Source organism: Periplaneta americana, chromosome 7 (genome assembly GCF_040183065.1).
Source record: "Periplaneta americana isolate PAMFEO1 chromosome 7, P.americana_PAMFEO1_priV1, whole genome shotgun sequence".
Lineage (NCBI taxonomy): Eukaryota > Metazoa > Arthropoda > Insecta > Blattodea > Blattidae > Periplaneta > Periplaneta americana.
Genome location: NC_091123.1, coordinates 114416662 through 114438358, shown reverse-complemented (window position 1 = coordinate 114438358; position 21697 = coordinate 114416662). Strand labels below are relative to the sequence as shown.

The 21697-nt window shown below is 36.0% G+C and overlaps 1 protein-coding gene across 2 annotated transcripts in view; it reads right to left on the bottom strand.

The window, feature by feature from the left end:
* Positions 1-11080: 11080 nt before the first annotated feature.
* The window catches only part of LOC138703373 (serine-rich adhesin for platelets-like), a 425014-nt gene continuing 414397 nt past the window's right edge, over positions 11081-21697 (bottom strand). For both annotated transcript variants that reach the window (XM_069831197.1, XM_069831198.1), the window contains one exon: positions 11081-20225. In XM_069831197.1, the coding sequence (XP_069687298.1) occupies positions 13050-20225 (7176 nt within the window). In that variant the 3' untranslated portion in view covers positions 11081-13049. The remainder of the gene's footprint in view (positions 20226-21697) is intronic.

Sequence of the window (21697 nt, the reverse complement as noted above, 5' to 3'; positions counted from 1 at the left end):
GTTGTTATGTATTTCGGGAAAATATAAACAGAAAAAAATGCGAGAAATAATGCTGGTGTAGTTAATTCATTGTTAGAGTGTCCTTTTTCGAGAAGAAATAATATTGAAAGAAAGGAAGTTTTAAATAGAGAGTCTATCGAGATACCTACCTACGACATCGCTGACAATTTTTCTGACAGATAATCTTAAAACGCGAGTTTCTATCGCATCCTGGTATGGGCAACATAAACGGTTAAGTGGTAATGTGGTGCAAAATAAACTTCTCTGTTGGCCTTGCTGTCAAGGGAAAAAAATAAAAATAAAAAAAAGGAAAGGGGATTTTCAACACATAATATGGGTTGCTTCATCACACTGAAACAATCACTGAAACTCACAGCATAACAGCTTATTTGATGAGTGAAATTATTATTTTTCATTAATAGTAATAATAATAATAATAATAATAATAATAATAATAATACAGTAATAATGATATTAATACTATAATAATAATTAATATCATGAATAAACATTTCCCATCAAAGGCACTTCAACTAGTTGCATCTGGCCTCACTGAGGATTTCAATCACCGGCCGCTACTGATCCAAGGCATTTGTTTATGTAACCAAGTAGCTAGATTTATATGGGCGGGTTGGCTGCCAAGTGGTGTAAGTAACAAAAATTGAAAAATGGACTAATACCACTTATACTTACTAGACATCCAGTTCTGTGTATCCGACAAGTAGTGTGTGTCCAAGTTCAATAGTTCGCTCATAAAATAGCGCAGAATGTTATTACACTGAACAAAATTGCTGAGCGCCTTGGCAGTCAAGTGGTTACGTCCAAGTGTTCCTGCCAGTGTCATCAGCACACAGATTCTGTGCTGTCGCGGCCTGTGGACATTGTTTACTCTGTTGTGTTGCAAACGTTATTATTATTAGGGAAGTGTTGTTCAAGAATAAAATAACGTAGCCTGTGTATGAACCATTCATATTAAGTGTAAGTCTCTCACGACTGTAACTAACATAGTCTGTATGTGAAACAAGTGAGTGATAGGAGACTGTCGCGAGACTGAAATGTACGCGATATCCATGGATGTACAGAATGCTCTTCCATTCCCAATACTGACAGTCAGTGATACTTACTACAAAAGAAACCTATACGTCTATAACTTTGGCATTAATGACATGAAAAGTAAAACGGGATATTTCTATTCTTGGGATGAAGCTATTGCAGCTCGGGGCTCCCTGAAGATTGCCTCATCCTTGCTTATTCACTTCAAGAAATGTTGTCTTCTAAACCAGCTATAAAGCATAATTATTGTGATTTAATCCGATTCTTGTACTGGACAGAATAGAAATTTGAATGTAGCCCTCACAGTTCCGCGTAATATTCTGTCCAGTGACAATGACATCGAAACCTTTGAACAAACATTTTTGGTTTCGAAACATGCATACCTTTCCAACAATGGTGATTTTTGGTGTGCTGAAACTGCAAGTAGAAATAGAACCATTTATTTACCAAAAGATTGGTACAACGTGATGAAGGAAATCCGAAGAACCAATAAGTTTGTGGTTCATAAGATGCAACGTCCAGATTTTCTGACAATCAAAGGTCTTCAACAGTGTCACGAAGAGAAAACAAAATCTGGCTGGAAATGAAAGCAACTGGCTGAAAATGCGTTATATCAAGTACAGTAAGGCTCATGGAACCTTTATCCTTTATAAAGGAAATCTGAACAAAATAATTGAGTTCGAAGAGCTTGAATTGAGAAAAGGTCGTGACAGAACTGGGCGACCGTCAATGTACCCGACTCAGCATCAACTTCAAACGACTTACCCTGGTGGAAGATTCGTCACAAAAGTAAAGAAAAAAGATATAGGGGACCTATTGCAGTTTATACCCCCTTATCACCATTCTTTTTTTCTTGGCTTAAATTCTGATCCTTGAACTGTTCCTCATGACGATGAAGTTGATGAAATCATGATATCAGATGACATCATATGAATTTTCATTTTGTTCTTTTCAATGTTAATTTTTGTTTGTGTTTCTTAACAATAAACAACAGTTCTGTTTTTTGTGTAGGCTTTCAATTTTTATTCAATCTCATTTTCTTTCCCAATTTCTTTTTTTTTTTTTCAATTAGGGGAAAACTATTATTTTTTTCAACATCATGCTTTGAAAAGTTCACTTTTGAGGTAGTTAAAACAGTTGCAAGATAGATTTATAACTTCTAATTGAAAGTATGTATGTTCCACTTATTGCCAAGCCATTATTTACTCAAGACATATACAATTCTGAATTTACAGTGAATTGCAAACTTTAAATTTGCTCTCCTGAAAACATAGCAGTTTGGACGTACACCACTTGGCAGCCAACCCGCCCATATGTCGAATAAAGCCAACTTCTGGTTCTGTAAATTGCAACTTAATTACACTACCTACTCAGACACAGTCTAGTATTATCGCTGCGCTCTCATGGTTAACATTCGGCAGGTCTTTGAGCGGCCTTGTGCATAACATTCGGCAGGTCTTTGAGCTGCCTCGTGCATAACATTCGGCAAATCTTTGAAATTTAATTGCATTATTGTTTTCAATTTCTTATGTCGCCGCTCTAATAACTCGCCTCAATTTCAATATTGCAACCAATAAGCTGCTTCCATTAATTAAATGACACCTACTTGTCTAATCCACTTGTCTAAACTGAGGTTGCAATGTCTTGTGCTGAGGACGAACATTAAGTTATGTGATTAAAAATTATTATTAAAGAGTTATTATTATTATTATTATTATTATTATTATTATTATTATTATTATTATTATTATTATTATTATTATTAAGAGTTAAGAATGTCAACGTACTCGTATATGAAATAATAATAATAATAATAATAATAATAATAATAATAATAATAATAATAATAGCCATTGAACAATATAACAAACTAGTGCTTATTCTTATCGAGGAAGTAGACTTGACAACGTGACGCTTACAGTGAAACCTACAGAGCAACAATCGGTCGGCAAAATTATGTTAACCGCACGTTATTGTATGATGCCGACATGTTAAGCATTAGGCTGCGGCGATAATATATACAGTCACGAAGCTTGAGTTGTTGAGGGTACTAGGAACAATAGACTGTGCTGATACTATTTCGCATTGTCTGTGATGAGGCGATAGTAGCGATCCTAGTGGTTAGCAACTATCTATGGATGCATATTCCCTAAGTATTGACCTTCGTGACTGTATATACTAGACTGTGACTCGGATATGATGCTTCCAATATGTGCTGCATAGAGTGACCATATGTCCTGATAAATCAGGATTATCACATTTTGAAGTCACAAAAAAAAGTCTTCATTTTTCTTTTATTTAAGAAAATTGCCATTTGTCCCTGTCTTCAATAGCAACATGTAATGATTGTTGACAGTGTTGATAAGGCTATAAAACTTTTCCACATTTTCATGGACGTTGCTAGACGAATCATCAAATTTTCAGCACTTGAAAATTCTGTAACATATTTGAAAGATAAAGATATTGTAGATAACAGTTCATTGTAAGGAAATAATTCATATCAAGTTATTTGTGCAAAATAAAATTGAAACTGAGAGGGAACACTAGGATGAGCTATTTTTTTTTAACTATACTGATGAGTAGTTCAATGAATCCCTAAATATAGCACAATATTTCTTCTCACTTCCAGCACACAATGCGTACATATATAGAGAGTTTTTAGTCTTATGTCTTCACAGTGATGGATAAAGGAAATAGGATCAATATCAGGAGCATTAATTGTGTTCTGTTCACTTGTTTCAACTCCAGGAAGTTTAATTGCCGAGAGTTCTATAAACACAATATTTACTTCATAAATTTGACTTAATGAATACAATAGGGACTTCAAATATGACTGCAATAAAAAATCTAAGTAAATCTCTTACATGACATACTGGGAGGAGCTGTTTTGCCACAATTTTTTGCTAATTGCGTAATATACATATGGTATGCCAGTATATTAATACAGCATAGTACACTTTTATTTGTTCATTAGATAATATTGTTTTATTGTTCTCTTTTTCATTACACAATACTGTTTTACTGTAAAATTTAATTCCACAATGCTCTTTACTTGTTATAATAAACTTCAACAGGGATTTTTGAAATGGGGTTAAAGAGATAGGTTTGGAAGTAAATCTCGAAAAGGCAAAGTATATGATTATGCCTCGTGACCAAAACATAGTATGAAATGGAAATATAAAAATTGGAAATTTATGCTTCGAAGAGGTGAAAAATTTCAAACATCTTGGAGCAACAGTAAAAAATATAAATGACACTCAGGAGGAAATTAAATGCAGAATAAATATGGGAAATGCCTGTTTTTATTCCACTGAGAAGCTTTTATCATCCATTCTGCTCTCAAAAAAGCTGAAAGTTAGAATTTATAAAACACTTAAATATTAGCGATTGTTCTGTATGGCTGTGAAACTTGGACTCTCACTTTGAGAGAGGAACAGAGGTTAAGAGTGTTTGAGAATAAGATGCGTAGGAAAATATTTGAGTGTGAGAGGGATGAAGTTACAAGAAAATGGAGAAAGTTACACAATGCAGAACTGCACGCATTGTATTCATAATTAGGAACATTAAATCCAGACATTTGAGATGGGCAGAGCATATAGCACGTATAGGCGAATCCAGAAATTCATATGGAGTGTTAGTTGGAAGCCTGGAGGGAAAACGACCTTTGGGGAGGTAGAGTCGTAGATGTTAGGATAATATTAAAATAGATTTGAGGGAGTTGGAATATGATGGTAGGGACTGGATTAATCTTGCTCAGGATATGGACCGATAGCGGGCTTATGTGAGGGCAGCAGTGAACCTCCGAGTTCTCTGAAAGCCATAAGTAAGATTAATGATGCAATTAGTCACTCCAGCGCTACAGGGTTGTGCTGGCTAACAAGACCCAGCTCCTCTTACTAAATAGTGATGAGATGATGAAGAATTTGTGAAAGAATGGCAGAGAAAACAAAGGTATTCTGTGAAAACTTTGCTCAAAAACCGTCTTTCGAGTTGAAAAGATAATCTACTAGTCTTTCAGCCATGAAATTGATTTAAATTTATCTTAAAAAAATTTTGAGGTCTCGTCTCTATTGACACACTATTACGACAAAATATTGGAATATTTATAATTCAATATGACAGAGCAGCGAATAGAACTTGTATATCTACAATTTCATCATCATCAGCTTCAATGGTTGATATTATTAGACCATTCTGTCTTCAAGGGAGGTTTCTTTTGAACTGGTCCTTCCAGCACACAGTTGGTCTTGCTCTTGTTCTTGTTCCTTATGGTTTGTAGTGGAAAAATTCCTTTGACTGTATTCTTTCTGCACGTACATGCCATTGAAATAAAATTGGTAGTTATGAATCTTGTCTAATACGCTGTGAACATTTAATTCTTTTTTGATATAATTTATAAAATAGTCATTCCTTTGACACCATGATATTCCACATGTAACAATCACACTTCTGCCACTTCTCTTCTTCGTTTGGTTGCTTTGTCAGTGTCCAACACTCTGATTCGTAAAGTACCGGAAACATCAGGTATAGCCACCATCTCGTCAAACTTAAAAAATTGTGTCCATTCTAGCTTTCCTATATAATATTTTTCTTATGGTAATACACATAACATTTGGCAATTTGTAAGTTATTAAAATTATTCAGGCTAATAATTATTACATACCAAGTCGTCATCGTCATCATCATCCTTTTATCATGTCCTCCTTTTGGAAGGTCGATTCCAAGTATGCCTCCATTAGTCTCTGCCTTTCCAAGCTTTTTTTCCTGTTCATTTCATTCCACTTGTATCCCCGTTCTTTTAAGTTCTTCTAATTTGATTTATTCAACTTTCACGTGGTCTTCGCATTGGTCGTCATCCTTTCACTTTTTAAATTTAATATTTTCTTTGGCAGCCTTTCCCTTTCCATTCTGTTAAAAGCGGCTACACACGAACCAATCTGCAGGGTCCGATTTGCAGGGACCCTGCCGATCGGGTGGTGTGTAGGCTTGCAGGGACAACAAACCTCGTGTCGGGTGGTTGGTTCGGGCAGCCACCCAATCTGCCGACTCCACCACTTCCAACACCCTGCAAGTTGGGTCGTGTGTAGCACGATCGGGCTGATTTCTTGTCAGTTGCAGCTTGCAGAAGTGGCGTTTATGAAGAACTGAGAGCAGTGACAGTGAGTGCGACGTGAAATGACGGAAAAAGAGAAAGAAGTCTGGAGGGATATTTTTGAACTGTATAAAGATATGCCTTGTTTATGGGTCATTTCAAACGCAAATTATCTGAACAGAGATATGCGTAATCAAGCTTTAGAAATTCTTCTCGAAAAATACAAATTATGTAGTGCACAGCATCCCAACACAATAGGATCAACGTTATCAATATGCACACCTATGCTTTGTCGAAAATATGAGAAGAGTTTAAATGTTTTCTTATTTTTAAGAGATTAGTTACAGCTTACAGCACTAAAATTTTGGAAATATTAAACATTTTTTTTCCTCCATTACTGTATCTTGTACAATAATGAAAATTAATATGTATAAAACACTGTCCTTCTGCTTACTTACTGGCTTTTAAGGAACCCGGAGGTTCATTGCCGCCCTCACATAAGCCCGCCATTGGTCCCTATCCTGAGCAAAATTAATCGTCTCTATCATCAAATCCTACCTCCCTCAAATCCATTTTAATATTATCTTCCCATCTACGTCTCGGCCTCGTTTTCTCTCCGGCCTCCCAACTAACACTCTATATGCATTTCTGAATTCGCCCATACGTGCTACATGCCCTGCCCATCTCAAACATCTGGATTTTATGTTCCTAATTATGTCAGGTGAAGAATATAATGCATGCAGTTGTGTTGTAACTTTCTCCATTCTCCTGTAACTTTATCCCTCTTAGCCCCAAATATATTCCTAAACACTTTATTCTCAAACACCCTTAACCTATGTTCCTCTCTCAAAGTAAGAGTCCACGTTTCACAATCATAAAGAGCAACTGGTAATATAACTGTTTTATAAATTCTAACTTTCAGATTTTTGACAGCAGACTGGATGATAAAAGCTTCTCAACCGAATAATAACAGGCATTTTCCATATTTATTCTGTGTTTAATTTCCTCCCGAGTATCATTTATATTTGTTACTTTTGCCCCCAGGTATTTGAATTTTTCCACCTCTTCAAAAGATAAATTTCCAATTTTTATATTTCCATTTCGTACAATATTCTCGTCACGAGACATAATCATATACTTTGTCTTTTCGGGATTTACTTCCAAACCTATCTCTTTACTTGCTTCAAGTAAAATTTCCGTGTTTTCCCTAATCGTTTGTGGGTTTTCTTCTAAAAAATGCACGTCATCCGCATAGACAACTGTCCTTCTGCTATATGAAGAAAATATTTTTACGGTTAAAAAAATTATTTACTTTTTTTTTTTTTTTTTTCAAAATTCAGTTCACTGTGCAGTGATAATGTGCTTCCCATATAACTAAAAAACTATCCAACATTCTGTGATGAAATTTTTTGTGTGTATTTATGCATGTCATATCTACAATTACAATATGATGCAAGATCACTTCTCTATCGTTGATAGATTATCTGATAAAAATAAATTCATTTTAAAAAGTGGTTAAACAACAGTATTTTCTATTACACAAAATAAAAAAAAAATTGTTTATTAAGGACTGTAGTTGAAAGAGCATGATATTGTAAACATGAGTTTCAGCAATAAAATAAAAAAAGAGAGAACGTGAAAGTTAACAAGTTTTTAAGTTATGAGGGAAACGCTTCATCACTGCACAGTGAACTGTCAACATTTTGAATCTTGAAAAAAGATATATAATTTTTTAATCGAAAAATTTTTTTTTTCATATAGTAGGCCTACCTGTTTATCGTTCTGTAACAACAAACTCAATGCAATTCCAATTTTTTGAAACTTGGAAAGTGAACGACCCATGATATATCTTTTCACACTGGAGTGGATCAGCCTACTGCAGGTTGGGTCGTGTGGAGAGCAGAACCAATTCGTCCAACCCAACCGCCCTGCAAATCGGACCCTGCAGATTGGGTCGTGTGTAGCCGCTTTAAGGTGCCCAAACCATTGTAATCTCTTTTCTGTGTTGTTAATTTTCCAACCTTCAGAGTTTCCCTGATTATATCATTTCGTATCCTGTCTGTTCATGTCTTCTGTACAATACCTCACAGGGTTTTCATCTTTGAGGCTTGAATTCTGCTCAGATCTTTTTTGGTGTATGTCCAGGATTCTGAAGGATACTGTATGTCAAAACTGCCATGAAATATGTTTTATACATTGCCATTTTATTCTTTATGGGTAGGCCTACATCTTTATTCCAAATTAAATGTTTTATTAAATTGTAAACATTTGAACTTTTCTGTAGGCCTACCTATTCTTTTGCTAATTTCATGCTGTATTTTTCCGTTTGGAGTAATTTCTGTTCCAAAATAGTTAAACTTCTCTACTTTTTTCAAATTTGTGCCTGATAACTTAATATTCCAGTCTTCACTCTGTATTCTTGATATTTTCATAACTACTGTTTTTCAATGTTAATTTTTAAGTCATACTCTTCTGCTACTGTCTTCCAAAACTCCAATCTTTGTTCTGTGTTGTTTGCTGAGCTGTCCCAAATCATCACGTCATCCGCATATATTAATGTTTTTAAAAAGTAAGGAAACTAACTTGTTCAAGGTACCATATTATTTACAGGCCTATTGTTATCTAACAGGAGTGCGTTATATGGCAGTAAACCTTTTTTAATAGCCACCCTGTCCCTAAGGATATAAAAAATCAAACTGAAAACATAAGATTATTTAGGGCCAAATTAAAGAAGTATGGTACCTAATTTCTCACGTGAATTTATGATATTCAACAATGCTGCATGAATATTTCTGTTTTGTATGAAGTATCGATACTAACACCTTGTGCTGCACTAATATATTGTAAAAAACTTCTCTTCTGTATATATTTCAACTAGACTGTGACTATACCACCTAGGAAATATTAAAACTTTGTAGTACGGTATTATTAAGATTTTATTTACACATTCCATATTATAGGTGTGAAGCAATGTACAAATATCATGGAATGTAAATAAATACAATACAATAAAAAGCATTTGTACTTAGTAGGTGCTTTTCCTTGAAAGGCAATAACTTTTCCCATTAATTTGCTTAATTTAAGTAGTGTTACCTGTAAACTGCCTTTGAATTTTGTACAATTATCTGGACGTCAACAAATAAAAGAGTTGTCGTTAAAATATGTTTAATATTTGAGGGGAAAAATTCGCTCCGGTGCCGGGGATCGAACCCAGGTCCTTGGTTCTACGCACCAAGCGCTCTGACCACTGAGCTACGCCGAATTCAATCCACAGCACCGGATCGAACCTTCCTCCTTCAATGTTTCCCTTTATGACCTGACTCCAAGTTAGGCATATATGTTGACGTTTATGTCCAATGTCAATTGCCATTATATTAGGGGTGTACTCACCTGAGTGACTTGTTTGGCCGGGATTCCGCACTTATATGCACTGCTAGCTGTGAGAATATTATGGATTTATTAATTTGTCCTACAGAATAATATCTGTAATATTGACAATTAATATTTGAGGAGAAAAATTCGCTCCAGTGCCGGGTATAGAACCCAGATCCTTGGTTCTATGTACCAAGCACTCTGACCACTGAGCTGCGCCGAATTCAATCCGTAGCACCGGATCGAACCTTCCTCCTTCAATGTTTCCCTTTAACCAAGGACCCGGGTTCGATTCCCGGCACCAAAGCGAATTTTTCTCCTCAAATATTAATTGTAACTATTACAGATATTATTCTGTAGGATAAATTAATAAATCCAAAATATTTTTTATTGAGATAACTATTTTAAATATTGTTCAGTCATTCACCTACAATTTATTCCGAGCAATTTTAACAAACTGCATTACTTGGTCTCACCAAACATATTAGAAGCTATTTAATTCTTAGTGAATGTAATTAATAAAAGTTTATCCCCCTCATACAATAGAGGCCATCTGCCTTTCAGTGTTGGGTACATTGCAATATCTTAGTTTATTGTAATTGCCCTATGTTATTTATCTAAACTATTGTGGTATCCCTACATTCTTTACACCTTCTTAATTGGAAGACTGTTAAACTGTGTGTAGTGTTCCTGATCATATTATGATCTAAGCTTCAGAGTGGCATGAAATTATGCTAAATGGTTTCTACGCCTTTCCTCCAAAATTTACAGTACCTATTTAGCCCACACCTTGGAGTAATGGTTAGCGTGTCTGACTGCTAAAGCAGGTGGCCTGGGTTCGAATCCCAGTTGGGGTAAGTTATGTTTTTTTTTTTTTCCGGGATTTTCCCTCAACTCAATATGAGAAAATCCTGGGTAACTATTGGTGCTGAAACTCGGACTCATTTCACCGGTATTATCACCATTTCATTCAGACGCTAAATAACCTGAGATGTTGATACAGCGTCGTAAAATAACCTACTAAAAAAAAAGTAGGCTACATATTGGTTTTCTCCATATAGATACATTTTATTTCCTTTTAGCTCATCTGATTTCCATCTCCTCTTCGTACACACTACAAGTTTATTGTGTTTAACGTAAGTATAGCCTACACAGTGCATCCAGCCCAATAATCATGTGTTGAGTAAAAAGTTGAAAGTTCTTGATTGAATGTTGTCTAGAACAATTTGGTTCTACTAATACAAAATCCTACAGTATATTTAGTTCTTAAAGGGAGTATGTCCAATGGGAACTCATTCCTGTTAAATGTTGTAAATTTTTTAGTGTTATATTTATTCGACTTTTTAACATACTGTACATATGGGTAATTTTATAAAATAATTATGGTTTTAATTGGTGAAAAATACTTAAGTCAATATAAATAAAGGAAAGGAATGGATGGATATGATCATCATTTGCATCAAATGTTGTGAAGTAAATAAAAAAAGTAAAGTTTATTTCTTATGTGAATCAAGAAGTTCATATACTTACAAATTAGGAGAGAAAAATGGAAATGATCAAGTGTAACAACACCAGCATTAGTTTTATTCACAAGTATATTATAGTACAAAAATACATTACATGTTCTCTTTCATACATTCGTACTACAGCTAATTCAGTCAGTCATACGTTCATACCACCTTTCATGTATATAAGATTGCAGGATACATGAGAGGTAACATAACAGAATCAACATCCGACACCTCTGCTGCGCTCAAGAAGCAATGTCAACCTGTTCGATCACCACAAAGCGATGTCTTAGAGCATACTCTTTCTTCGAGCACAATATTTTATGACATATTTTCAAGTTAAAATACAGATTTCAATTAGCCTCAAAATGAATTTAATTTTTTTATTTCAGTTAGCCTATGTTAAAGTCAGCCATGTGTCTCTTCTGTTTCTGCAAGCTGCACTTATTTCTGTCAACGTGATGTCAGTAATGTCATTTATGAGACTTGCATCATAGAACACAATTTTTCAAGACAAAAAATACACTTCAACAAATGGACAAACTACAATATTCCATGCAATGTACAATTATGGAGGGAATTTTTCGTACGATTCGTGCATCAATGAAAAAAAATTGAGTAAGATAACACTGACTGTTGAAAAAAGTTAATTACAGTACTGTATACAATAATATTGTTGGTTATAAAGTTACAGTACAAATTTACAATTTAGTATGTACACATTATTCTGATGTTCAAATTTTGATTCTAATTTTATTTAGTTATGTTGGTTTTTATGTCTGGTAAAAATATAATAATTCATTAATCTTGAATAGATATAATCTACACAAAATATGACTGGGCCCTGAAATATATCGCTATTAAAAGAGGCATTAAGAACTCACCATTTGCTTATGTGAAGTAGACAAATCTTCATGGATGATGATTATTAGAAATTAATTTAGTTTTAAAAGTCATACTGGTACTCCGACAAATTTTCAAATGTTTGAGAGTTGATGACTATCACCATGGCTTGTAAAACATTTGTTTATTTTATATCTCTAAATGAAACATAAAATGTAATCCTTTTCTGTAATTCAAGAATAATATTTGTTTCAGAAAATAAATCTATCAGTGCTAACTTTTGAGTTCTGAAGTTCAACAGATCAGAGTTACTTTAATGTAACTCAGTTTCCTATTGTTAAATAAGGAGCTTTATCAGAGAGTTTGTCAATGTGTTTCTGAAGTTAACAAGAACACATAGTTATGCTATCCATTAAATGGCTTAGTTCTGAAGTAATTCTACATTTTTAAATTATAGATAATCTTCCGTTTGACAGATGACATGAAACAATTTTAATCTGTGTTTTAGTTCCTAAGAAAAGCACATATAGACCAATGAAACTTTACTTGTATGGATTATTGTCAGTTAATATCAACAAAGATATCTGAACAGTAAAGAAAATGATACCATATTATATTGTATAATTTAATTAATTTAGTGAAAAGGAAAGAAATATGCGTAATGATATAAATTAAAATTTATCGATATCTAATGATACATCTCTGGAATAAATGAACTATAATGTCGTGTAGTATAATCCGAATTGATCAAACCGAATTTGTTAATGCGATGTTTGAAGAGTTTAAAAGACGAGGAGGAACTATATGACAAAGTTCATAAAGAGTGAACTTACCAAAAATCGAAAGAGACAAAATGTTTCGTAATATGCCTCAAATTGAAGCTTGGTAAACCTTGAAGATTGTAACTAAGTCTTCAGCAACTTTTATCACATTAACTTTGAGTGTCATACTATGGCCAGGAACCCACGCTGATCACATTACATGGCGCACTTCAGACGAGTATGTACAGTCATGATCAGGGAAACTTTAATCCATCATTATAATTAATACTATACAGAATAAGTTACTTCTCTATTCCATGAGAGCTTGGAGAAGTCGGTACAGTTTCTACGACCAGGGCTGTACAAGTCTGTGCTTTATGGGGTATAACAACATCTCCAAATACAACATTTACAGATCTTTTAACCCCATCTTGAGGCTAGGGTGTATAGGGACCTTAGAAGCTCTACTGCTCTTGTATCAGACTGTGGAAGTGAATCTCCTTCTTTGGCAATATCTTCGAAATCTGAATCTCCTTCTAGAGATGATGTTATACTTGATTCTGTCTGCGGAACTTCAGTTGTGGTTCTTAACCTCACCGGTTTTCTGCCCTTACTTCGAGTAGTTGTCGTTGGTTCTGTTACAGTGGTAGAAGTCTGAGGATTCTTCCTTCCTCGTACACGGAACGTAGTTGTGGGTTGTTGGGTCGTTGTAAATTTTACTTCTGATGCAGTATCTTTAGAAGCATATTTTTCTTGGCTGTCATCCTTCTGGACTGTCAAAGATGATTTATCTTTTGCTTCATTAACTCTGACATCTTTTACAATGGATCGTGACGATTTGTCAGGCAATGGTTCTACTCTCTGTTGTGATGCTGATATTGAGCTTTGTTGTGATTCTGATACATCTCGATCAACTGGCATTCGTAAGAGAGCTTCAATTAGCAATGTTCGTGCTTCTTCTGGAGTATTATCTTTGAGACTATTAACTAACAACAAAACTAGGCGACGAACTGTTGAATTAGTTACTGCCTGTTTCATTGTATTTATTAAGGAAAGTGTGCTTGACTGATTAAGATTACCGAACATTGTTCCATCTTCAGCCATAGTAGTATTAGCTGGAAATAGCATTGTTTGTAGATCTTCTAGAGCTTGCAATTGATCAGAAGTTACATCTTCCAATTTTAGATCATCATCAATACCAGTTCTAGTTGCTGAGGTTGGGGTTGGATCTGATGACATTCTTATTTTTGCAAATGTAGGTATAGTGGGTGACTGAGCTGGAATAATTTTCTCTGAGGATTTCACTAAGGTACTACTTGCTGACTTTCGTTCAGTTGCAATAGTTCTAGAATTAACTGTTAGTGCTTCATTATTTACTGTTCTAAAATTCTGTTGAGTACCGGTATTTATTAAAGACTGAACAGTACCTCGAGGGGGAGGTAATGTTGAACCTATTGATTGGGATGAATTCAATATCACTACATCCTTCTTCGAGAAGTCTTCTTTTAGTATATCCAGATCAGATCCTTCTTCAGAAGAAGTTGGTTTCTTTGTTGTACTTTTAGGTCTCCTTGAAGAAGTAATAACTGAAGTTCTTGTTGGTGTAACTGTAGTGTAATCTTTAGTTACATATTCTGTAGAATCATCTGGTTCTGAAAATGAAACATCAAACAATTTCAATTGGTGTTTCCGTGTGATAGTAGTTGTCTGAAGTGTGGAAGGTGACACAAAAGTTGTTTCAGAAAATGGTGGAGATGTTGAGAGTTCAGGAGATGAAGTCCTGGCAGATGAAGTTGATTTTTTATTAGATTTTTCAACAGAAATACTTGATTGCTCAGTATTTTCAGATTGTCTTGCACTCAGTGCAGTGCGACTCTTAGAGCTAATTTTACGTTGAGATGTGGATTTCGTTGTTGATTGAGATGAAGTCAGTGTTGTTTGGCTCAACAAAGTAGTTTCTGTGGAAGCTGTTATCATTTGAGGTTTATCTACAATTTCTTTAGATTCCGAGAATTCTTCTGAATTATATTTACTTATTACGGAATCTGCAAGTGATTTAGTCTTATCTTTATTTTGTACATTCTCACGAATAAGAGATGCAGAAGATGGCGGTGGTGGTTTTATCTTCTCTGAATAAAAGGTTATATCTGGAATATTCGAAGGCTGTACTTCTTCAGATTTTGAAGTATCACTTAAATCTTCATTCTGACTTACATAAATATCTCTACCTCCACTTTTACTTATTATTTCAGCTTCTTTTTGTGGAGTTACGGTTGTTACAACTTCAGCAGGTTTACTTGAAATAATAGTAGATGAAATGTGAATATCTTCTAAGGAAACTGTTGGTTCGGGAGTAGTAATGGTTGTAGTAGACCTGCTTCGAGATTTAAATGCTGCTTTCGTTGTAGATCTTGGAGTTTGTGTTGTGGCAGTTGGTGAGACCAATTCCTGTTCAGTAGATGCTCTTTCTTCAATATTCGAAGCACTTAATTCACGGTTTATGGTTAATGCATCAACTATATTTGCTGGTGTACTCCACTTTCTTCTAGCACTGAGTTGATTCGATGGTTGACTAATTCTTGAAGAACTGAAGCTTGCTGTATTAGCTCCAATTAATTCTTCATTTGAGTCTAACTTTACATTCCGAGTAGCAGCAGAATTTTTCTTTCCAGTTTCTTTTGATTCATCAGCTTTAGAAGAATTGTTAATAGCATCAGACGAAGAATTAACAATAGCAAGATTGTTTACATCTTCTGGTACAAAAGTATTCAAAATATTCCCAAGTGCTTCAGGTATGTCTTTTGTTGTGTAGTCCGAACTTGTTGCAGTTCTTGGTGTTGTGTTAACGGTTTTTGTTGTGGGTTTTGTTTGGTATCTTATACCAGGAACCAAAGTCGTAGCTGCTACTATTTCTTGTGCATTGGCATTCCTGTTCACATTTTCTTTTCTAGTTGCTGATTTCGAGGTTTTCGAGTTGTTTTGGAAACCTCCATAACGGGGACGACTTGGGTCATTAACTCCTCCTGCAGTAGGAGCAAAGTTTGTATCACCTGACTGTGGACCATATCCTGGGCCACTGTACTGTTTCGTACCTGGTGGTAAGGTGTAATCTGTACCTTCATCATTTAGTTCAGACTTACTCTTTACTGTTTCAGAAGATGCAATTATTCTACCATTAGAGGGTCGTCGATTAAAAGATAATGCATAGTATGATGTCTGAGCATCCTTCAGTCTCTCCATTGGTGGCTGAAGGTTTTCCACTTTGCTGTCAACAGTTGGCATATCATTATGGGAGGGCTGCGTTGTCACTTCTGTTACTGTAGTCTGTCTGGAAGATGGGGTTGATGATAGCACTTCCTGTTTTTTATCAGTCAATGTAGATGGTGAAGACGTTTGGGACTTCCGTTTTGGTAGTTTTGTGGATTTTGCAAATATTGGGGATACCGTTGTTGACTTCGGCTTTCTTCTTGATACCTTAGAAACATCGGAGAAATCCAGAACTTCGTCCTCTTCCTGTGTTACAGACGAAAATTCAGTGCTGGGTGATGTAACAGATCTTGTGGTACCAGTACTCACTGGGGTCGTAGTCGTGCTCTTATGCTGGATGAAATCGTACTTCTTAGTCTCATTATTGTCAAAAAGAGAAGGATCCTTGGGTCTAACTTCAGTAAGAACTTTCTTGAATTCTTCTGGGTCTTCCAGGTAAGCAGAGAGTGCCCGACTGAAAATTTGTGCTAATTCTCTCAAATCACGAGAGTCTGTTCCTTCTAACAAATCTTCAGTGTCAGTTCGCATTCTGTCCCTGGTTGAACTAGATGCTAGTTTAACACTGTGTGGTGTTGTTTCCATTTGAGAAATCTCGGCCAATTTATCTAAAAGTTCAGTTTTCAAGACATTATGAGAAGAATCACTCGGTTTTCTATCCATAGTCTTAATTCTCCTACCTGTTTTTTCCACAGGTCTCGAAGTAGATATAGGTATCTCTTCAGTCGTAGTAGTTAATTTCGTTATGATGTTTTCTTGTGGTTTTGTATCAGGAAACAGAGCCGAATAAGAATCTCTCGTCGACTTCGTTAAGAAACTTGGAGCTACTACTGGCATATCTGTGTCATTTGTAGATGGTGACACTGTGAGATTTTCTGAATCAGGTTTAACTGTTGATGATGCCACTGAAACAGTTGAAGTTGTAGTTTTCTCTTTTCCTATAATTTTCTTTGAACCAAATTCACTTTCATTGTCAAATGTAGGCTTCGTAGTTTCTTGATCACTATCTTTCGTTGCAAAATAAACAGCAAGTGAATGGAGGGTGGAAGGTCCTGAAGACACTGGTATTTCGAGACCGTCTCTGTTTCCATATTGAGAAGGGTTTGGAGTTGGTTCTTGCTTCAGTGGGAGTGGCTTAGGAATTTCTGGATCAGCAGTTACCAGTTCTCTAACGGAATTTTCTATTTCTACTGATATGTTTGATGACGCTGTTGTAGACTCAGTAGAACTAATTGTTGTCTCTTGCTTCTGAGAAGATAGATGTATTTCATTGCCTGCTGTGAACTGAGTACCAGAACTCGATGTCTCCGTAGATGGAGACATTGTAGTTGTTCGACGACGTTGTATCTCTACATAAGTAGTAGACTTCTTTGTAGGGTTAAAAATAGTTGTGTCTAGTGAACTAGAAGTTGGAGATTCAGTCGAATTTAGCAAGTCGTCATCTGCTTCCAGTGGAGGTTGATCTGCATCAATAATGAGTGTTTGCAGTCTACCGGATGATTCAATTTTCAAACTTTCAGATGGTTCTCTAGCTTCTGCTCTCGTCGTACTCTGTTTCTCTTTTCCTTCACTGGAAATTGAATTGTTATTGCTCAACTGAAATATTGGTGGCTGAACTCTTCTCGATATGGTTACCGGAATTATTGGTGTTGTATTTATAGTAGTTGGAGATTTCGTTCTAGTTCTGAAAGGTTCTTTCCTCTTGGACGATGGTTCTGAAGATGTCTGATTGGTTTTCATGTTCTTATTATCTCGTGGATCTATAGAACTGAGGATTAACACAGGAGGCTGTACTCTTCTAGATAATGTAACATACAGGGTAGTGGGAGGAATGGACGTAGTCACCTTGCTAGGTTTCTCATCAGATTTTGGAATGGTAGAGTTTAATTTCTTATTTTCTCTTGCAGGTGGCTTCACTCTTCGTGAGGGCTGACTTGTTGGCGCAAGTGTAGTTATTTCATCCTTAATTGAGGCAGAAGTTGTACGAGATCTGAATAGTTCGGTAGTAGTTTCGGTTTCAGAACTTGTTGATGAAGTGGTTGTTGTGCGTTCTGCTTTTGAAACAGTCGGTTCTGTTGAGTCTTTTAGTCTTTCTAATTCTTCAACAGTAAAAGCCTTCAACTGAGGAGGTTCTGACGATCCTCGACTAATAATTTCCACAAATATTGGTCTCAATTTCTTTGCAGCTGATTCGGTACTAGTGGAAGAGATGGTACTTTGAGATGTAACTTCCGAAGTTGGAGGACGAGGTGTAGCAGTTGAACTTAATGAAACAGGCGTTTTTGTTATTTCATCCTTGCCATCAGAATCTTTCCTTGCTGCATCATGTTTTGTTGTACCTCTTATTACGATAATTTCTTCATCAGTGAACGGTTTCCATGTAGGTGGTTCTAAAGTAGAACTAACAATAATATGTTGAATCAATCTTGATTCGAAAGTAGTTGGTATTGTCGTAGTTGATGTGGTTGGTGTGCGGAATCTGTGTGACTTTTTAGTAGAAATAGCTGCTGAAGAATAATCGACAGATGTGCTTTCACTTACAAAAGTTTTCGTAGTTTGTGGATCTTGACTAGTTGTTTCTACAGATTCAATGGAATCAGCGCGATCTCTGGTTTCTGTTTTTTCGGGTCTTCTGCGCAAATCTTCATCTTTAAATTGAACATCACTTGAAGGTTTCGACAGGCTGAGTTCTTCATCGAGATCTACATCACTCTGCTCATCTCCATCTTTCAGAACAAAGCTATCGGAATCATCACGTTTCTTTGGCAATTCAGTAGAAGCAGCTGCATCATTAGAAACACTTTCTGTTGATGTGCTGCGAAGGTAAAACAAATCTTCATCTTTGAACTGTTCGTCGCTTGGAGGTTCTGGAAATCCGTCATCATCATCATCATCATCAAAAGGCGTTTCTCCAGTGGTAGATTCATCAGTACTTGTAGGAATATCAGCATTTTCGTCTTGTGATTTATCTGAAAGACCTGTGAGTCCACGGTCTGTGACCCGCACCACAAATGGTTTCACTCTCTGAGATAAAGCAACCTTCAAAGATTTTGACGGAGGCTTTGTTGTTGTACGTGATCGATCTAATTCTACATAAGACTTTGTGGTCGCCTGTGGGAATCTATTTTGCGGAACTGGTGTTATACGTGGTTTTGAACTTCGAGAAGATGGGCTTTGTTTGAGAAGTTGATTTCCTCTATTAGTGACAAAGGATCCAGTTTCTGCTGGTAGTTGACGTTCTCCATCTCCAGCTGAGAAGAATCTAATATGGCTGTAAGTCTTGTTTTTGCTGTTGTCTTCCTTGTTTTGTGACAATGATTGCGTTTCTGGACGAAATTGCGATTGTCGTTGTTGTTTTTGTTGTTGCAGCTGCTGCTGCTGTTGTTGTGGAGGTGGATGAAGATTCTGTAGTCCTTGTAACTGTGAATCTTGACGACTTTGTACGAAACGGGATTGTGATACCTGACGGCTTTGAGAGAGCTGCCGTTCGGGAATATTTTGCTGAAATGGTACATTTTGTTCGAATGGCCTGGTTTGCTCAAATGGTCTGTTTTGTAGGAATTGTCCGCTTTGTGGTCGATGTGTGGTGACAGGTGGATGTCTTGGAACGGGTGTAATCCTTGGGGGAGACCGAAATTCTGAGAACTGCCTCGACTGAGAAAACTGTCGCTGTTCTGGTGCTCCTGGAGCCGGCGGGATATTCTGTGTAAACTGTGAGACATCCCTGTATTGGTCATTTTCTTGTGGTAGTGCACGACTTTCTGCAATTTGTCTGCTTTGCGATGTTTGACGATTCTCGGATAATTGGCCAGTGAAGGGACGTCTTGTCCGAGTTTCAGGAAACGGAGGATGAAATGCATGAAACGCTCTTTGTTCAGCTTGTTCCATACTGCTTCCAGCTGGAAACTCTTCAGATGACCGTGAAAATGCGGGGTTGGAGAAGATGTTCTCGTTATTACCTGGCCTTGGCGTGGAGCTAGCTAATTGTTTGCTGGGATTTATCACCTTGCTGTGAATCTGGATCCTCGCATTTCGTGGACTTGGCTCTGTACTGTAGGATGTAACACTGGCACTTGCTCCTTCAAACTCACGAATTATTCCTGGTTTCCTATTCCCACGCTGACGTGCTCTCGACTTCGATAAAGCATCTGATCTTGCTTGGTAGATCTTCCGGTCGTTTGCAAGAAGCTCGGCACTTTCTTCATAATGTTCCTTGGAGCTGGCACAGTCCACTGTCCACCACCAGTCACAAATTAAGTGGGACTGTCTGAAGATGGTTCCGTTTGGACACAGGAAGGAGATTTTCCGACCATCAGCACAGATGTGGAATACCTAAATCAAACAAAAATGTCTTAGATAGGACATAATTATAAGAATAATAATGAACTTGTAGATGACAGTATAATTTAAAGTATAGGTCTGTATTATATTTTTATGTAGTTAATTATGTTCAATTTTATGTTTCGACTTAATTACTATAACAATGAAATTGCTATCAGGATTCCAACTTTCTGTATCTATTTCATTTTATTTCATTCCGATCTTTTCTGTTCTTTCCCTCCATTCCTTCCTTACATCATATAAAATACTGATTACTGCTTATTAGTATTACCAGGTACATAGTTTTGTTTTGAAGTTTATTAAATTGAACTTCATTACGAATTATAATTTATAATTACAAGGGCATGATTAATGTAATTCAGTTCTTGGACTTTTCAATTTAAGAACTACTTAGAGACTTGGACTTATTAGTCTCTTAAGAACATAAGAAAAAATGTTTTTAATAAATCAATAGACAACAGTGCTAATTGAGTATGGGTAACTAGAGTCGACAGCAATTCGGAAGGCGGTTGTCTACTAGCGTTTGCGTCTAGAGAGACAGATAGAGAGAGCAAGGCAGCATACAACATTGCCACATCGTACTTCACGTGCACGTGCAATACAAAAAGCGCAGAAGTGAATTTAAATTATCAAAAGACAATAATGACCTCAGCCGTTGATTACTGTAAGCATGACACCAAACAAACCCTCTTTCCTTCACTAACAATATTCTTTGCATGGTTCTCAATCCCACACCACATGCTTCTGCAGTCGTTTCTTGCATGTTGGCAATGTTGCAGCCAGCATCAAGATGGCCAGCAGCGTTCTGCTCGTTAATGTTTTTAAAATAATTATACACCTTAAACACTATTTCCCGCGCCTGCTCGTGTAATACTTGCCTTTTTACAGTCTCTTCTTCCATTTATTTACCTCATATACACACAGTAAATGCTAATTTTACTTATTCAATGTATTGAAACACTCGCACGTGAACAAACGAACTCGGGAAGTGCTTGTTATAGACTGATTCTGATTGGTTCTACAGTACAAACTTGGATGTCACATACCAGAAATGCTACGGCACATATAGAAGCTAACCACCTTCCGAAATGCCATCTAGTCTAGTAAATTAAATATAGTTTATTAAAAACGTAAAACTTCCAGATTATATGTAATAAATATTAATATTATTTAATCACAGACATTCCACATACATTAACATTGCTATTAATAAAATATCTTCTTTATGTTGTAAATTGTCACACTGCATCAGTTATAATTTATTACAATGTAAAATTAAGTCAAACCTTTATGTAAAAGTATATAAATTGTCTAACTGAATTGTTTTCTATTACCCAATGTCCACTACCTTTACAAAACATACTTGACAACCTCAGTTACTGCTATATCAAATTTTCTGCTCTAATTTTTTATCTGATAAACATGCAGGTATCTGCAAATCTTTCAACATAGACAGAGTCACC